At 48.2% G+C, this 18630-nt stretch overlaps 7 protein-coding genes across 7 annotated transcripts; 3 read left to right on the forward strand and 4 right to left on the reverse strand.

The window, feature by feature from the left end:
* The first annotated feature begins 367 nt into the window (after positions 1-367).
* Positions 368-1809, forward strand: EURHEDRAFT_408465 (gelsolin family protein). The gene has a single exon (XM_040780831.1). The coding sequence runs from the start codon at positions 407-409 to the stop codon at positions 1598-1600; it is 1194 nt and encodes a 397-aa protein (XP_040642885.1). The 5' UTR covers positions 368-406; the 3' UTR covers positions 1601-1809.
* Positions 1810-2765: 956 nt separating this feature from the next.
* Positions 2766-3766, reverse strand: EURHEDRAFT_541028 (A4/G1 family peptidase; the record flags this gene model as incomplete). The annotated part of the gene is made up of 1 exon (XM_040787382.1): positions 2766-3766. One exon carries the CDS (start codon positions 3764-3766, stop codon positions 2945-2947), a length of 822 nt encoding a protein of 273 aa, XP_040642886.1. The 3' UTR covers positions 2766-2944.
* Positions 3767-7035: 3269 nt separating this feature from the next.
* Positions 7036-8614, reverse strand: EURHEDRAFT_541038 (succinate--CoA ligase subunit beta; the record flags this gene model as incomplete). Its single annotated transcript, XM_040787383.1, has 6 exons — positions 7036-7177; positions 7240-7361; positions 7412-8166; positions 8217-8313; positions 8372-8444; positions 8591-8614. The coding sequence occupies 6 exons, from the start codon at positions 8612-8614 to the stop codon at positions 7088-7090; spliced, it is 1161 nt and encodes a 386-aa protein (XP_040642887.1). The 3' UTR covers positions 7036-7087.
* Positions 8615-10235: 1621 nt separating this feature from the next.
* EURHEDRAFT_446846 (uncharacterized protein) lies at positions 10236-11018 on the forward strand (the record flags this gene model as incomplete). The annotated part of the gene is made up of 1 exon (XM_040783631.1): positions 10236-11018. One exon carries the CDS (start codon positions 10236-10238, stop codon positions 11016-11018), a length of 783 nt encoding a protein of 260 aa, XP_040642888.1.
* A 229-nt stretch (positions 11019-11247) lies between these two features.
* On the reverse strand, positions 11248-13764 carry EURHEDRAFT_470845 (alpha-galactosidase). The gene is made up of 3 exons (XM_040785317.1): positions 13650-13764; positions 12983-13589; positions 11248-12925 (listed from the first exon to the last, which is right to left on the reverse strand). Exons 1-3 carry the CDS (start codon positions 13747-13749, stop codon positions 11383-11385), a joined length of 2250 nt encoding a protein of 749 aa, XP_040642889.1. The 5' UTR covers positions 13750-13764; the 3' UTR covers positions 11248-11382.
* A 2047-nt stretch (positions 13765-15811) lies between these two features.
* EURHEDRAFT_408467 (uncharacterized protein) lies at positions 15812-17022 on the reverse strand. Its single transcript, XM_040780832.1, has one exon. The coding sequence runs from the start codon at positions 16817-16819 to the stop codon at positions 16082-16084; it is 738 nt and encodes a 245-aa protein (XP_040642890.1). The 5' UTR covers positions 16820-17022; the 3' UTR covers positions 15812-16081.
* A 268-nt stretch (positions 17023-17290) lies between these two features.
* EURHEDRAFT_408468 (uncharacterized protein) lies at positions 17291-18557 on the forward strand. The gene has a single exon (XM_040780833.1). It carries the CDS (start codon positions 17633-17635, stop codon positions 18359-18361), a length of 729 nt encoding a protein of 242 aa, XP_040642891.1. The 5' UTR covers positions 17291-17632; the 3' UTR covers positions 18362-18557.
* Positions 18558-18630: the final 73 nt, after the last annotated feature.

Consider the following 18630-nt stretch of genomic DNA (forward strand, 5'->3'; position numbering starts at 1 on the left):
GTGAACTCAGGTATTTCTGTCCACAATTGTTATATTTCATTTATAGTCGGTGTTGGAGGCCATGTTTTTTCTACATCTTGTATGGGTCTGTTTCTGTCCTCGCTGGTAGACTGCTACGTTGTATGAAGGCGAAAAAGAGGCGGAAGAGTTGAGAGTTCTATTTAGAAACCCAAATACAGGACCAAGGTAGTCATGATAAGCTAGGGAATGATGATTGGCTATCATAATAGCCAACAATTCCCTTTGCCAAACGAATATATATCAATCTAACCCTCAAGATCAGCCATAGGGCTTACACGTGATGCCAAGATCTCGCCTAGATCCGATCTATTTCTATTATTAGCCATGCCGCCCGACCGACGACCAACGTCCCTCTACTAAATACATACATTCAATTAACAACAACATGGCCCCCCACGAAGGATTAGTTCACCCAAAGGAATACGACATCAAAGACAGCAATGTGGAATTGATCGGTACCGACATTGACCACCGCGTCAAGTACAACTCGGCCGCCAGCGAACCCGCCTGGAATAACGGCAAGATAGGACAGGAACCCGGGCTGTTCATCTGGCGGATCGAGAACTTTGAAGTCGTGCCATGGCCAAAGGAGCGCACGGGTGAATTCTACGAGGGAGACAGTTACATCGTGCTGCACACGTACAAGGTCGGCGATGGCGACAAGCTGGGCCACGATATTTTCTTCTGGCTGGGGAACAAAACCACCCAGGATGAAGCTGGCACCGCCGCTTACAAGACGGTCGAACTAGATGAGTTCCTGCATGGTGCTGCGACGCAGCATCGGGAGGTGCAGCGGCACCCGTCGGAGGAATTCGTGTCGCTGTTCCGTCGCATCTCGATCAAGTCCGGAGGCGTGGCTTCTGGATTCCGCCATGTCGAGGAAGAGGAGCCCAAGGAGGTGCTTACATTGCTTCGCATCTTCAAGCACCCTGGTGCTGGTCGCATTGACTCTATTATCGTTCATGAGGTGGAGCCGACCTGGCAGAGCCTCGACGATGGTGATGTCTTCGTCTTGGACAAGGGCAATAAGATCTGGGTCTGGCAAGGCAAAAGCTGCAGTCCGATGGAAAAGGCTAAGGCGGCTCAGGTCGTCAATGATTTCATCCAAGCCAAACATGTGGACGTTGAAGTCATTTCGCAGCTCGAACCGAGATCGAAAATCATTGTGGACCTGTTAGGAGGAAAGGAAGTAAATCAATTATCGTTCCAGGCGCCACGACCTGTGTCCTTCCCCAAGAGAAAAGGCGATGACAACATCGATGCTCGCCCGCAAAAACTATTCAGGCTTAGCGATTCTTCTGGAACATTATCCTTTGATCTTGTTAAGGATGGAGGACAAATTCACCAATCCGATTTAGATGGAAACGACGTCTTCCTTTATGATTCCGGTAATAGACTCTGGGTCTGGCAAGGCTTGGGGGCCAGTGCGAGAGAGAAGGCCTTGTGGCTCAAGGTTGCCCAGGCTTACCTCCGTCAGCTTCAAGAAAACCAGGAAAACTCGGAGGCCCACCTTATTCCCATTGCAAAGGTTGTGCAAGGTCATGAAAGTCAGGCGTTTGCGAAAGCGCTGGTAGCTTAGGTTTGACGAGAGAGATGATCATGGAATGATATACGGAACGTATGCAAAGCTATTATATAACGGTATTTATTTCTTGCATCTAGCTTCGTTACTTGTGCGCAATGGCATTTGTTTAAACTTATAAGCTCAGTTCTCAATCTTAGCCCTTATCCAACTATGCATACCTGGTTGGCGTATGTAGTATAACACGCATATACATTAAGGGACATGTAAATCAAATGTGGCTCCCAAAACTAAAGATCATGCATTTACTGACTTTTAAATCCAGATTGGAACTATCTTGAATGGCTGGTTTTCTCTTTTGTTGCACTAAAGAATATTTCATGCCCACTCACCCATGACTCGGTCTAACATACCAACAGGTATGGTTAGCAAAATGATTTTAACATCAAGCCATGTTCAGCCTAGCGAGGCCGAGATTATAAATGATTTTTAGTAGTGACCAAGTTCGTAAATTACTATGCGAGCGAATAGATGTTCTATTACTTGAACAAGTTCTCGACATAGATTACTAAAAAGGTAACATCTTGGGGGCATGTAGTAAAGATGATAAGAATCACTAGCGGATCTTCCTATACATCTCCCATAGACACTGATGATGATAGACCATTCGAACTCAGTTCTGAGACAAAGTTGGCTGAACCTGAGGTGTTCTGGAAAAAGTTTGAATTGCCACTAGAGCATATTCTTCTTGTGGAGGCGTTCTTTACTTATCCCACTACAGAATCACTGGGAAATGGTGGGACTGCATCATTTAGCATGTGCCGGCGCTGATTCTCATGTTCACAAAACTGTCTTTGCATGCTAAATGGCAGTCTCTACCAAGAACTCTGAAGCACTAAAGGCATGCTTCTAACATGCTAATATATCGTGCATGTATATTATGTCCCTTAGACCGCTCTTGCATTTCGAGTATACTCCAGGGTGTGGCGACATCCCACTCCGTGACATCAATGTTAGCCATTCCACTACATCTAGAAAATGCATAGGACGTAGGTCTACATGATGGAAAACCCTGGATGTTCGAATAAATGAAAAGAGACTTTTCTCTGGTAAGTGGACTGCGAGCTATGCATCTATTCCCACTGAAACCATCGACTACAAAGGTCTCAAAGAGAGCAATAATAACTATCTACACAGTTCCAAGAACAGGATTTTCGCAACGCGCGTGCACTCTGATTTATTCTACCTAAAGTAGTTACAAACAAACATAAACGCATTCATCAAAAAATCAGAAGTAAATGACTGGACAAATTCAGAACAATCCGGATAGCTCTTCACTCAGTGTACTCACTCATTTTCATCCCCATATTTCTGTCTTCTAGACAGCAGTATAGAGCCCATCTAGACATAGCTGACAGTGACGGAGTTACCAGACGCAGAGGCCTCAGTCAGAACCTGACCGTTCTGGCGAATGTCTATGATGGTAGCACCAGAGGGGCCAACAGTCCTGCCATTGCTGGTGGCTTCGGCGTTTGTGAAGGTGACCGTTCCAAAATCAGCGAAAGAAACAAGAGAGCCATTGGATTCGAAATCCTCAACAATCCATTCAGCGTTGGTCTCACAGAGGTCGCCCTGGGTGCTTCCACTGAATCGGTGGGTGACAGACTGGCCATTGGTGAGGTTCTCAACGGTGGCAGATCCAGTGCTCTCACTGGAAGCCTCAACGGTGACCTTGATAGAGTCCCCCTCGGAGATGGAGATACCGCTGAAGTCATAGGCGTAGTCGGGATACCATTCATACCAGGCGCTGTAGGAGGCCTGGCCGCCTTCGTAGCAGAAGTCAACACCGGTCTGGAGAATGGCAGTCTCGCAAGTGTCGCCGTCAATGCCGACCCAGGCAGAGGCGCAAGACTCTCCCCCGGAGCCGAAGCCACCGGCGCCACTTGGCGCAGAGACACTGGGGACGGTGAACTCGCCAGAAACGGTGGTGTAGCCGGAGCCGATCAGAACGGCACCAGCCCAGTTGGAGCTGTACTGGGCCTGGGTGGTGTTGGAGAGCTTGAGGACCTCCTTGGTGGTGGTGTCGGCGACGAGGGGAGGGTTACTATGACGCTGCTTGTTGGCGCGACGAGCTTCATGGCGAGTTTGACGCTTCTCAGTGAGAGGAGCAGCCAGAGCAGCGCTGGCAAGGAGAGAGCTGGTGAGGATGGAAGTGAACTTCATTTTTGCTAACTGGGAATTTTCAAGAAGGTAAAGAGATACTGTTGACAAAGTCTGTTGAAGAGTGGAAGAATCAGAAGATGCTTGAGAATGTCTGATGCTGGATGATAGAAGAATAAGGTATACAGAGGAATCGTGGCCCTATTTATACATAGAGCTCTGTGACTGATTCTGTACTCAACTCAATTCAGAGACCATGGCCTACACAATGTCCCATCTTCCTTGCTATTCGGAGAACGTGCAAAACTCGGGCAATGATACCATTTCCCTCTTAGTCCGATGGTGTTTAATCTCCAAAGCCGCCATTCCGACTGTCTCGATAACGTAAAGTCGTTCGTCGTCCAAACACTAGCCCCAAAATGGAGGATCTTGCGATTATCAGTGAGGTGCCAGCCTCCATCTCAAGAGATATCATGAAGAGGACCGAGTCTAACGCTCAGAGTAGAAGACGAAGGTCCGACGACTGCGTCTGTGCCAAGACCAACGACAAGACGTGCTTATCTCCCATAAATCTAGGGTATTCTCTTTTGGTCACCATGCCCCTACTCGGACATGTACCAGGCTTACTTAGGGCATAGGGAGAGGTGGCGGCGACTAAGGAGGAACGGCCCGGATGGCCCAGGCACGAAAAGCTTCGGACAAGCCTTGTAAGCAAATGATAAGCACTCGGAGAGTGCCTAGCGCAAGACCAGTAGATTGGGGAGTACGGCGGTGGTCTTCAATTGGCCTTGAGGGGAAGGCAGATCTGAAAGGCTGCCGAGTGGAATGTAACCCTCGGTCGACTGATTGGGACTAATAGTTAGTTAGTCTACTACTACTTTTACTTAGTGTTTTTCTCCTCCTTGGCGGACCCTGACAAGCAAAAGAAATTAAATTATATTAATTCTGCAGGAAGATAATGCAGGAAATGGTAAATGCACCAATCGGTGCCGGTGGACCCCGCTAACCACTATGATTAACACTCACGCCAACGATCCTGCCAATCTCCTACCTTATTAATTACCAGACCAACTATATACTTCCAGAACAGATATTAAGCGAGTAAGGAACTATCTGAGACAAATAAGTAGGAGGCAGTTGAAAGCCGCCGAATTCATTAAATGACCTTCCTATACAGGAGCTGCTCCGGACGGGGACCTCCGCTGTAGGGATCTCAAGTCGAAGTCTCCTGCATTCTTGATAGGTTGACTTTCACCATGCTTTGCTAAAATAACGTGATATGAGAGGAGGGATATTGTGACTGATATGAATGTTGCATGTGTCAGGGAGCAACCGAATCCCGATCATGATAATCCGTACTAGGGTTGATGCATCGGAGATCCAAGGTACGTCGACATGGACTAGCTATACACAGTACATGACCGATAGACAACCATTCCCTTCAGTCAGTCAAGTGACTTAATTTTCAACATCTCAATAGTGACAAGTTATAATAGCCCAACCATTAAAGAGCACAGTGTGATATGACTGGGATAGGTTATACTGTTTGCTAAAGGCATAGATTAATTTATGATACAACACAACATGCAAGCATGGTTTATGCCTCAGTTTTTGCCGATGTCAATGATGTGCTAGCTATCACAACATTCTGGTTTGCATGTGTCTCCGACGACAACCCCACACACTTTCAATAAATGGCGTCCACAGTATCAGCGTCTGCAACTTCCCCGGCCACAGTCTCCCGGTTGTACCCTTTTCCCGTTGATGGCACCTACTTGTTGCGGATCTCCCCGCCGCTTGCCATTAATTCCTTAGAAGGCCGAAAACGAAACAGTGATGATATCGCGATACTCGCGTAAATTGATATCAGCAAAGGCGAAAGTACCATTCTATGAACTAAGTAGGTCGGCACGGAGCTCGCCGGGCTTGACAGAACATCTTTTAACCCGAAGAAAGAAGTGTTTTGAGATAAGGCGTCGGTGCTATCCAGAGTTACCCAGCAATGCTGTGGGAGATTGTGATCGAGGTTTTGGTGTATATGTTTTGTTGGCACTGTACATTAATCACCAGGGTAGGTCTCCCATGCAGACATAAAACATTTATTGACGAGAATGATTGCTTTTCAACCACAAAAGTGCGGAAGACCGGACAGTTGCAACGTGGGTGTTGATTGGTGAAATGTTGGTGTGTTCATTAACAATACTGGATGTGACGCCGTCACGTCGCGTTGTGGCGCTGGGAACACACAGATGGTTGCAATGACTCTACCAGTACACCAAGAGCTTCAAGGGCTTTTTTTTTTTCAGCCGAGGCCGAAAGAACGACTGATGGCGATGGTAGAGGTGAAGTTGTTGTAATCTGATGTATGTTAGACGATCACCATGATCGGCGTTATCTAGATCACGGATTCAACCGCTAGGATTTATTTGATCAACAGCTTCGCTCGTCTTTCATTTACCTGCTCATTCCTACGTATACTGTGATGCTCTCTTTAGTTAATAGTTTGTCACCTTACTCTGGAACAAGCGTTTCTCTTACGACTCTGGCTGCTACTGAAGTAAGTGGATATTTTAAATATATCAATACGCGGCGAGCAGAGGCCCGGAAAAGTTACTATCGAGCCATCCGATAAGCAAAGCGTACCTGTTGGGAAACCTTCCTGGAAGGGCCAACGGATCACCCTGGCCCTGTGGACACTGTGAAGTGCTGGCAGGCTCTAAAATACACAAATCCCAGGACAGCCATGACTACACAACACTGCATGGACCTCAGGGACAGCTAGCCAGCTCCATTGAGGAAAAGAAAGCCCTGATTCGGGAAACAGCCTTCCTCTAAGCGCCAGGGATCAATCAAGAGGCCGAAGCCGAGATATCACCAGGGTCCTGGCATGGTCAGATAAATGAGGAAATAGTTAAACACGCTCTGTTTCACCAGGCGGTCCAGAAGGCCCCAGGAATTGACTGACTAATCTTCCGGGCTCTCTGGCTCTTATGGGAGTGGGACAGCCCCAGAATTGTTGCTCTAACCCGACAATGCTTCCGGCTAGGTCTACATCCACCAGTATGGAAGGTGGCGAAGGGCATTCTGCTTAGGAAACCCAATAAGCCAGACTTTACAGCTGTGAAGGCCTCCGGGGTGATTAGCTTACTGAACTGCCTAAGGAAGGTTGTTGAGAAGATAGCAGCGGATGCAATTGCCCACCACTGTGAGACTATGGGAGTACTACACCCAGGAAGTACGATTTGATACTGTCCCAAACGCACGTTCAAAATCCGCAAACACCAATACAATATTTTCCTTCCAACCCGAGACCGCAGAAGAGCATTCCTTCATATTTAATGACGATTATTAATTCCAAAAGAGGCAAGAACATCACAATACGCGTCAATGCCCACCGGAGGCTAGTTTAATGATGCTGGTGGCTGCTAGTTCGAAGTCTGTTTCAGTATGAAGGTCCAGCCCTGACGTTTCAAGCTATGATAAACCGGATAAGCACGCTGCTCAGACTGGCCTCTAAGTCAAACATAGTGACATACCATCTTCAGTGCAGACTCGCTATTTGTCCCCTGCAACCTCACCACAACCGGAATTCGAAATCTGCCCATGGCGGACGTGGCCTGCAGAATCGACTTGGCGATCATATCACACCGGACAATACCTGTGTCGCTTCAGCCTGCTATCTCAAGCTCCATGATCTGATATATATACCTCCGAAAATGTTAACCCAGATCCCTTGAACATGTGAATCTCTCCCTAGGATCTCAAATGCTTTTAGCAGCGTGCTAGTCGTTGCCTTCCCCCCGATATCCAGAAAATTCGCACTTTTCCCACCATGAATATTGATCAAATCATTAGTTGCCATTGCTAGCCCAGCCCCATTCACAATATTTCCGATATTCCCATCCTGACGGATGTATACAAGGCCATTCTTAGCAGCGTCATGCTCGCACTCTGAGTCTGGCGTTCGCTCCTCAAGCTCCCACATATCTTCCTGTTTGAACTGCGCTGAATTATCGAAATCAAACTTTGCATCCAGACAGATAAACTTCCCTTCAGATGTCAAGGCAAGGGGGTTTAACTCGAGCAGGATGGCATCCTTGGCGTTGAATAGCTCCACCATTTGCCGGATAATATGCTCGATGACTGGCATTTCGGTCCTGGAGAAGAGCAATCTTGAGCGGATATCTGCGATAATCTCGGGTGTTATGCCCTCAGACAAGGAGAACCAGAATCGGTGCAGCTTGTCTGAGTTAGCCTCGACATTCACGCCACCCTCATCTGAGATGAGGATTACGGGGCTGGATTTCTGGCGGTCAAAGGTGACCGAGAAATAGTATTCATGGGCAACGTCGACGGCTTTGTAGATGTAGAGTTTTTTGACGAGCAGACCGGCGGGCGGAGTCTGCTTGGTTTTGAGATAATGACCAAGCATGTTGGTCGCGTTGGTCAAGGCTTCATGTGGTCTGTTGTCCTGTTAGATGATGGGTGTATGTATAATTCAGTCAAGACCTACGTCGAAACTATGCGCACGCCGCCCTTGCCGTCAGTGTCGAATTTCCCTTTTCCACGACCACCGGCAAGAATCTGCGATTTTAGCATTGAAGGTGCCCCTTGATCCATGTTAGAGGATTTTGTATCTGTTATGATTGATTCTGCCGAGAAATTCACCTATCTTTGTTACCACTGCTTTGGCGTCTAGCGGGTTGTCGACGACATATCCATTGGGTACTGGGATGTCATACTGACTCAGGTCAGTGCTGGGTCCAGTGAAACAAGCGAAAAAAAAGTACCTGCTGGAGCAGTTTATGGGAATGATGCTCAAGCAGCGTCAGATTTCGAAATTGCTGTTTCAAGGCCTTAGGGCTCTATGACCAGGTGAGAGAAGACCTTGAACCCCGGCAGAGGTGCCATACATGCCTGGCCAGATGATTGAAAGGGCGTAGAGACAACATTATGAGCATTTGCCTCTCTCTCCTTATGTCGACTATTTCCAGCCTGCCGGTTTACTTGGTAGAAAAAGAATCCTGTTCACTCAGCATTCATACACAAAAAGATGCCCTGAGTTACTAGTTAAAAGGTGTCTCTCTCGGGGTTTGTTGGAAATAATACGGTGGGCCCTTTAAGAGGGGAAACCAGCAATATAAGATATATCGAGAGCCTATGATTGCAGAATGACGCATTTAGGTGCCTTTGCGCCTCAATATTTATACATTTTATGACGGACACGTTCACGCTCTTCGTGGGCGCCAAGGACCTAATTCCCTTGGAACCTCTTTCTTGTCGATCTGCCATCAAAGTCGTAGAAGAATCGGGCCAGTGGCAGTATGAAACTGCTTAGAGGGACAGTGTGACGCTGCTCTATACAGTTCTCATCGGTATCTGTAACGGCTCAGCCCAGCGCCTTCATCAGCAAACATCATCAACACGGCAAACAATGCCATGGAAGCAACCAAGGCAAACAAGCTGCTTAGCGAGGCCACACACAATCATATAGGACTTCTTCACATAAATAGACTTGCCTCTTTTTTTCTTTTCTTCTCCAGATTCGATATTCTAGTCGATGGCTACACCGGTTTAGATAGGAATATCATTTCATTAGTATTTACTGGTCCGAGCTCGTGACAGTATCAATAGACCGTAATCAGCTGTAAAAACCACTGGAAGCGACACCGGGAAATGCTCAAGATGGGCTGGGCAGAACAATAGAACTAATTGAATCAAGGATGGCTCTAAACAGACCTTTTTTGTGGACATCAAGGGCACAATATGTGGTAGTATGTCCAGTTAGTGTCACTGGCTCGGACCAATAGATACTAATGAAATGATATTCCTATCTAAACCAGTGTAGCCATCGACTAGAATATCAAAACTGGAGAAGAGAAGAAAAAAAGAGGCAAGTCTATTTATGTGAAGAAGTCCCATGTGGTTGTGCGTGGTCTCGCTAGGCAGCTTGTTTGGCTTGATTGCTTCCATGGCATTGTTTGCCGTGTTGATGATGTTTGCTGATGAAGGCGCTGGGCTGAGCCGTTACAGTTAGCCAGCATTTATCCAGTGTTTCCAAGTTGGGAATACCTGATTGTCAGCTTATCAGCGTCATCTGCGGGATTTCCCCGCATTCGCATTATCAAGGTTTTGTTTTTTTTATCTGGAGCTGGCTCCTGGAGCTACCTTGATGGGATGTGGCGCCGTTACTGCAATTTACAGCCAATTGACATAGACTATATGGTAACAAGGGAAATGGAGAGGACCAATACCTTCCTGTTCTCTATTGAAAACTTAAAAACTGTACCGTCCTTATTCCAGATAAGAAACCCCTCCAAGCCAAAGTCTGTGACACCATTGAACCATGGACATAACCGCACGAGACATGAGACATGGTCTTGGTTTAGGAAGTCGCCACTCCGATGATATCAAGACGTTCCCAATTTTTTTTGGTGGTGAAGGTGTAGCCCAATTCACCAGCATCCTTTGGATGACTATTGCCCTGTCCTCACAGACAGTTGGCATGGGTTTCAGTGGGAGGCATGCATCTATGCCAGAGGACAACTTCCATGAAACCAATAATGGCAACCTCGAATTCAACATATATCTTCCCAACGTCTCATTTGCAAGGTTAACCATTGTTGCCTGCTTTATCGCGATCTCCTTGTACAATTCCATCGAACTCATTGTCCTATGTTTCATCACGTTTAAGAAGTACAACAGTTGTTATTTCTGGTCCCTTCTCATCGCATCAATAAGCATCATTCTGTTTGCTTTGGGCTATCTCGTCACCATATTTCGCCTTGGGGTGACCTATGCGGGCATTGCGGTAGAGACAGTAGGATGGTATGGTCTCGTGGTCGGCCATTCGATGGTTCTTTGGTCCCGACTTCATCTAATTGTCCATAACCAATGGATAATACAAGGAACCCTTGCCATGGTCATTGTTTGTGCAATTATATTTCTTATCCCTGCCACTGTCTTCGAATTTGGCGTCCATTCCAACGACAGCAAGAAATTCAATACCGGATTCAATGTGTTCGAACGAATACAGTTGGTGGGACTTTCGGTGCAAGAGATCATTTTGTCGGTTATATATTCCTGGGAGGCTATCCGGTTGTTGAAACTACGACCGAGGGGCCATTATCACGGCATTTTGGTCCAGCTTCTGGTTATCAACTTGACCATGGTTTGCATGGACGCGGCTATTATTGGGTCTCAGTACGCTGGATACTTTATCATCCACGTCACTCTCAAAGCAATGGCCTACAGCATCAAGCTGAAAATGGAATACACTATCCTGGGAAGACTAGTTTATTTGTCTTCGACATGACAGCTAGCTACGCGCAGATAGTGCTATGTAATCCAATGAAACTGGTACTCTACGGATGATTTTCGTATGGACACAACTGGGGAAGTACAACGAATCTGATGTTAGACTGACTATATATCCCGAAGATTTCAACCTGCCACCAAACTGTGCATCCGGCAGTGAATAGTGATTTAATCTACTTCATCCTTTACATGTATCTTAAACTTCAAGATTATCGATAGTTGACAGGGGTCTATCTGCCCAATCAAGGCTATCTCGTGCTGGTGATCTGCATAATGAGGTGTCTTTACCCTGTGAATATCACTATTTACACTCATGTACAGCAGGTTCTTGGGTATGAAGTTGGGAACGTGTGAGTTGCTGTTTAGACACGATCCAGCATCACCACCCGACTCTGGTAATCGCCCTCAAATACAAACTGCAAACCCATGCTCATCAGCGTCTGCCCCGTGTACACACTCCCACCGTCCACGCGGTACTCCGCCTTCGCATCCAGTCCCTCCAGCCGCACCCACGGCGACGAGTTATCAATGTTAGCCCGCATCTGGAACGCGAAGAGCACGGCCTTGGTCCCATCGGCCGAGATGAACAGCACGGCCGGCCAGTTGGTTTCCTCCGGCAGCGCGAGGCGCCACATGTCGCCCTCTAACACGATTGGATTGACTTTCTCGGCCAGTTGGATCAAAGCCGGCAGCGCGGCCTTCTCATCCTCGTGCAACTCCTCCGGGTTGAGTTCGAGTCCGAATGACCCGCCCATCATGGCGACATGGCCGCGGAACTCGACGGGTACACTGCGCGAGGACTGCTGGTTGGGCACGGCCGAGATGTGCGCACCCATCGCACTGGGCGGGTAGGCCAGCGATGTCCCCATTTGGATGGCCACTCGCTCCCCTCCATCTGTATCGTCTGAGGTCCAGATCTGCGGGAAATACTGCAAAACACCTGGGTCGAAGCGGCCGCCGCCACTCGCGCATCCCTCCCACAGCACATCTGGGAACCGGCTTGTCAGTGTCTCAAAGACATGGTACAGGCCCAGCATGTAGGCGTGGTCGGTACTGGGAGACGGCATCTCATGTATGCCCCGATTGTGGTCCCACTTGACATACGAGATATCCGCGCTCTTCAGCAGACGAGTCATGCTGTCGATGATAAACTCCTGCACCTCGGACAGGGCCACGTTCAGGACCAGCTGGTTGCGGCTGAGACTGCGCGGGTAGTCTCCTGCATGCAACGCCCAGTCGGGGTGCTCGTGGTACAGCGTCGAATTGGGGTTAACCATCTCAGGTTCCACCCAAATCCCAAAGCGCAGCGGCGTCGAAGTGTTCGCTGCCTTGAGTGCCGTGACGTTGTTGACCAGCGTCCCGAGTCCGTCAGGGAACTTGGCCTGATTCACCTGCCAGTCACCCAGACCAGCCGTGTCGTCGTCGCGTGGGTACTCGTTTCCGAACCAGCCGTCGTCCATGACGAGAAGCTTGATGCCCAGCTTGGCGGATTCCTCGGCCAGCTGATAGACGTTGCTGGCATTGATGCTGGCGTCGAGTCCCTCCCAGCTGTTCAGGAGGGCCGGGCGGTCACTCGTCGCGAACTTGCTCTTGATCAGGTGCTTCCGGTACAGTCTGTGCAGGGACCGTGACATGCCGCCGATACCGGTGGCAGAATACACGGACACACATTCGGGGGAGGTCAGGGTCTCGCCTGGCCGGAGGGTCCATGACAGCTGAGACGGATTGAAGCCCAGCAACGCGCGTGTGAAGCCCTGCGATCCTTTCTCAACGTTGACGGCAAACGAACCGGTGTAAACGAGAGAGAAGCCCCATGCTTCGCCTTGCGACTCGGTGGTGCTCGGGTGCACCAGGGACAAGAAGGGGTTGTGCAGGTGGGAGGAGAAGCCTGTGCTGCTCCCGAAGCTGATTCTCTATTAGGAAATGATATTTCATCTGTGAAGCTGAGAATGGAAAACGTACCCCTGCACCCCATACTCAACCTTGCGTCTCTCACGATGTGCCTCGCGCGCCCAGTCACCACGCAAGTAGATCATCTCCAATTCTTCATAGGGAAGATCCACACTCAGACTGGACAAGGCGTCAATGGTGACGTTCCCCTCGCCCAGGTTGGTGATGTTAACGCTGCGCACGATAGCGTCGGATTTAGGGAAGATGGAGTAGGACAGGTCCGCCGCGACAGAACTATAGTTGTCATGCAAGTGCACCACCAACGTTGTCACATCTTCCTCGCTCCCAAATGTCGCGGGCAGTCCCGGTAGTCCAGGCTTCCCCTGTACAATCGTGTGCGACTGATACTGCAGGTCCGAGATGGTGTAGCCCGCCGACTGGCGGATTCGCACAGCAGGGATGCGGAAGTCGCCCCGTCCCTGGTCGGGGAACTCACGACGGATACGCCCGGTTGCTCCGACCCAACCGTTTACAATCGGCTCTGCGGCTGCGGGAATGGCACCCGTTACACTGCCACCAAAATGGTCCGAGATCAGATCCCCTGTGGCGGGGTCGATGTGGAAGATGTAGGAGACATTGTCCCCGTTGAGGGCGAAGGATGTGCCATTGGCCACGACCGCTTGGTAAATTAGTTACTAGTTATGGAAGTCTCTCTACTTCGCAACGAACGCAGACATACCATTCCCATTGACAGACTCCGCCACGGCTACTTGCGACTGTGTCGCGATGCTAAGCACACTGGCAGCAGCGACAGCCGCCCTGTGTGAGAACCAACGCATGGTGGATGAGGGGGGATGATGGCTAGGAGAGGACTACGAAACACCCTAGGAATTGACGCACCTTTATATGTACGGTAAATGGAAGCCAGCGGAATAGAGCGCAAAGGATTGCGGGAAATTCCCCATTGATCGAATAGCCCGTGAAGATGGAACCGGTCGCGGGGACTCCACACAATCCCCGCGTCCGCAAATTGGACACGGGCCTGTAACAAGGGAACAGAATGCGGGGCGGGCCGAATTCTTTGCCCGGTGTACTCTGCAGTAGTTGGAATTGAGTGTTGGCCAAGGCCCTAGTCTGGCTAGCTTCTGGCATTCAGGGTCGGTTCAATAACATTCGCTGCTGCAAGGTAAAATGTCGGAGAAATATAGGACAAATCTACTCTCTCGTGAAAGTTACCCCATAGTATATAGCATCGCCTGCGCGCCAAGGACCGGCACGATCGAGGATGGTTTATATTGTAAGTGGCAGGAAGGTGTTGATATGGTCACCCCTCCGCCGCCTACCTAAACTGGATGTGAACATGTTTACACTCGGGGCCATGCTGTTATAACATGCTGACTGTCACATAGCATGGATGTTTGCTAGTTGTATGGCATGTTTGGGTAGGGCATGGTCCACTTTAAGACTAGTCCCGGAGCTGTTGCCGGACCCGCTTCCCACTTGCGGTCGAATAGCCGTGATTGGTGATGGTCTATCTTGACTGGTATCATGGTATGATCCTGTTGGACATGGCTATCATGGTGTTAGGTTCGAGCCTATGGACGTATGTACTGACCTTCTAACAGGAGAGGTATGTATGGAATTCTCCATACTTTGATCAAGTGTTAATGTAACATATAACATTATAGCTAGAGAATGAAAGATAGTGTAACGGCTCAGCTCAGCGCCTTTATCAGCAAATACCATCAACACGGCAAACAATACCATGAAGACAAACAAGCTGTGTAACGAGGACACACACAACTATATAAGACTTCTTCGTGTAAATAGACTTTCATCTTCTTTTCTTTTCTTCTCCAGGCTCAATATTCTCATCGATGGCTACAATAGTTAGATAGGAATTCAGTTCGTTAGTATCTACTATTCCAAGCCCGTGACAGATAGTATCATTTTCCATGACAATGTCTCCTTAGTGGTGATTGAATCCCACCTGCATCATGGAATATAGCTTGACTCTGCGCCCTTCAGCAATCCCTATCTGTCATTAGAGGCATAAGAATAACTTATATGCATTGAGGTAGGTTTAGCTAGCAACACACGTCTTTCTTCAAAGCCTGATTTTCCAATTCTGGGAGAGAATTCCTTACAATGATGAAGGGACAAACCAATCTCTTTGCCAACCTAAAACCTTTTGGAATTATCCTTGGCTACTTTGGACAGCCATAACGTAGCCACCGCTGTCGAAGACAATGAAGAAACTGCCAGTTTTATGGTCGAGTTTTCAATGCTTCAACTCCTCTTTGGCAACAGGATAGTCCCTGGATTTGTTATCATTCTCGAATTGTGCCCTCTTCGTGGAAATTGGCAGTTCTTTCCCTCTGGACTTATATTGGGGACTACAGTCGCATTAGGGAACTTAAAGTGGTGCCACGAAGGAAATGTCAGATGAAACGAATTCTCGTCCTTCAATCTTTCAATTTCCTCAATCTTCACTATATCTATTCTATTGCAGTCTCACTGATATGCAGTGTGATGTTTGGCGCACTACACTCATCGCATCCTATCGATTAAAATGATGTGTTATTCACCTGTGCTAGTGCCATGGGACACGGGACTGAGAACTATGCCTTGATTTATACTTTATATTGGACTAATGGATTTATGGTTTTCAGGTTGAGCTGTCAACTCTCGATCTATTCCAGCAGTTCATCTTTGTCTTTATACTAGGACACCCATTTACGGTCCACTATTTGATTAATATACTCGGTAATTTGACTGATATCAACCAGCCAAATAGAGCGTTCCACATGCGCATAGTCTTTTGGCCATATGCGATTTGCCTTAAAGGTATGCGGGGAATATTCGTTTAGTATGCCCAACGCATAGTGCAGCCATAATTTACGCATTTCATTTGTTTGTTCGATGTATTAGCAATGCCTACCTCTTTGTTTAGTTATTGGGCGCCAGAATGCTTGTAAATAATCCGTTTTATCAGATTTGAACAGTCTTTCCTATACGCACTTCTGAATAAGTGCTTATAGTAATACTGATGCCCTGGACACGCGCAATCAACGCGAGTTTGAGTGACAGGATCGGTTTTGTATCTATCTGACAGGTACATCTGAAAAGACCTGACAAAAGCAATGGTCTGGCAGATCTAAACACAGACTTCTAGACATATCCAACGGTAATCCTGTATCCCCCTCCATTGACCTGTGTCGTCTTAAAGTTGCCCTCCTCCTCACAACCACTGTACGCATGGGGCTCGCTCAACTCCCCAACACCAAAGCGGGAGGTATTAGTTCTAGGTGGCCAGAATGTCACATCCGCGCGTGGCACCTTCCCACATTCACCCTTCTCCTCTGCGTCTTCCACGTTGAACAGAAAATACTCGACAAAGCCCGCCTGGGAGGAACCGACCCCCCCGGATCCAGCAGGGAGTGTATATGAGCCGATACGCGTTGCGTTGCCCAGGACTGCATCGACGAGGGTTCCAGTCCAGGTGGTTCCGTGCGTGTTCTTGATCACCAGGTTGTATGGGTGTGAATATGGCGCTGGGATTTCAATGGCACAGCTCACACCAGGACCACCATCTGCACCATCGCTGCAGTTCTCTGTGTCCGTGCTTTTGGTCCCTGCGACAAAGCTCGAAAATACGGCATGGACCATACTTCCGTTGGAAGTGTCGGCCATAGGCTGTAGACCTGTGTATCCGACACCATCAGCTCCAACGAAATCGAATTGCTGAGCGAAGTAGAGTCCACCCTCGTGCTTGGCATTGGGCATGGCCATTGGGAAGGTGATGTCTTTTAGGCCCGAGGAGGAGACGTTAGCGATGCTCCAGCTGAGTCCGACATTGGCAGAGACTAGGGCCGGGAGGATTGCGATGAGAAATGGAGTGATTTTCATGATGAAGTTTGCTTTGCGGTTTCGCGTAAGTCACTTGGTAGGCGCCGATGGGACAAGTGAAGAATGAATTGGTGGATAGATGTTTGTACGATACTTCCAGCCATTTTATATTCTCTGGTGGCGCCTCAATCGCATCTCGATCACTGACCTTCTCGTTGCCGATGTTTCAAATCTTCAAACACAACCGGTTTGATGTATACAAGATCTCGCGTGTCGAAGGGAAGGAAAAAGAGCATTCTGGGGAGGACTCAGATCTAGGATAGCGTCCAAGAACATGGGGGGAACCAATCAGAATACAGCATAAACGAGCGATTCCCAGGAGTTCTGGAGACGTTTGCCGATCTTAATCACATACAATCGCATGACAGATCGGTTTCTTCTCCCGTCGGTTCCGGCGACTAAGCGATGTTTCAGCTTTGCTTAAAGTAGAAATATGTGGATGTAGCAACGGAGTATTGCGATCGAGTCTACATTGAATCTTCTAAACGCATAATGCTTGCCGATTTTTTTCTCGGCATTCGTTCGGAATTCCCAACACCAGCTTCAAAGACTCTTTCCATTGCAGAGAGATTGAGAACGGTATCGTATTAGGAACTGGTGCAGTGGCCCATCATTTCAGACGTAGGTTCTTTCTAGTTGTCATGCCATATCTATGCTGTTTATGATGTTGTCATCCAGGTAACAATAGGTAATAATCAATGGACAAATTGTCTAACAATACATCGAACGTTGCATGTCTTCTCTTTTTCTCACCGGAACCCGTCCCCAAATACGCCTCCACTCACCGTCCAAACTTGACCCTATTGACGGCAGATGCTGTCGGCAAACACAAGTGTATCCACATTGACTGCCACACTGGCGTTTGCCAACATATCAGACATAGCTAAAATCGATCAATTCTATGGCCCGCTGCTTAAGGCATTGAACGCAACCACCGGCGTCACTCCACAGTATCGTTGTATCCCCTTCCCGAGCATTGTCTCCTTCATCCCAAGCATTCCGATCACTGGCAATGCCGACGAAACTGGTACTATCAGCATAATTGGCTCGCGACTTTTCTCCAGAGACCTTCTCGTCTCTGACGATGGCCCAGCACGACTCATTTCCGCCTTCAGCTCACTCCAGTATCGGCCAGGGCAGCCACTAATTGGCCACATTGTCGCCGGCGGTGTGGTTGCAAAAAATGCCCACACGATTGACAGTGCTCTCAATCCAGCCTGGAGAAAGACACTGCTACATGCTGTCATCAGAAGGAATTGGTCTCCTAACGCCACGGTACAAGAACAGAAAGCTGTTCGGGAGAACTTGACCAATGTGGAGCTACTGATTCTGCAGAGCGTTGAAGGTTTAGGTATTATGGGTGCGTATCTGAATGAGGCAGATGCCGATGAGCGGAACTTTCAGGAATCATTCTGGGGAGCTAATTACCCACGCCTGTATGATATCAAACAGAAGTGGGACCCATTGGGACTTTTTAATGCGAGGAAGACCGCGGGAAGTGAATATTGGGATGAAGGGGGCTTGTGCCCGGTTCAGATATGATTTATACTCTTTTTTTCTCATCAATGTCTTCCTAGCTTTCTTTATTTGTTCATTCTATTGTTGGATTAAATATGTATTATTGGTAATAAATAACCGAGAAAGAAGGGAAGACGAGGAGTATGGTGAGGTGAGAGAGGTTTTTCGCGCCCTAGTTTGATATTGGCAGGGATTGAGAGCAAAAATTGAAATATTGCGTACCATAATTGACTGCGATTACCTATACTCAGCTAGCTTGCGACCTGGATCTCTAGCAAAGCAACTCACGGGCT

This window comes from Aspergillus ruber, assembly GCF_000600275.1.
Source record: "Aspergillus ruber CBS 135680 unplaced genomic scaffold scaffold00002, whole genome shotgun sequence".
In the NCBI taxonomy this organism is placed as follows: domain Eukaryota; kingdom Fungi; phylum Ascomycota; class Eurotiomycetes; order Eurotiales; family Aspergillaceae; genus Aspergillus; species Aspergillus ruber.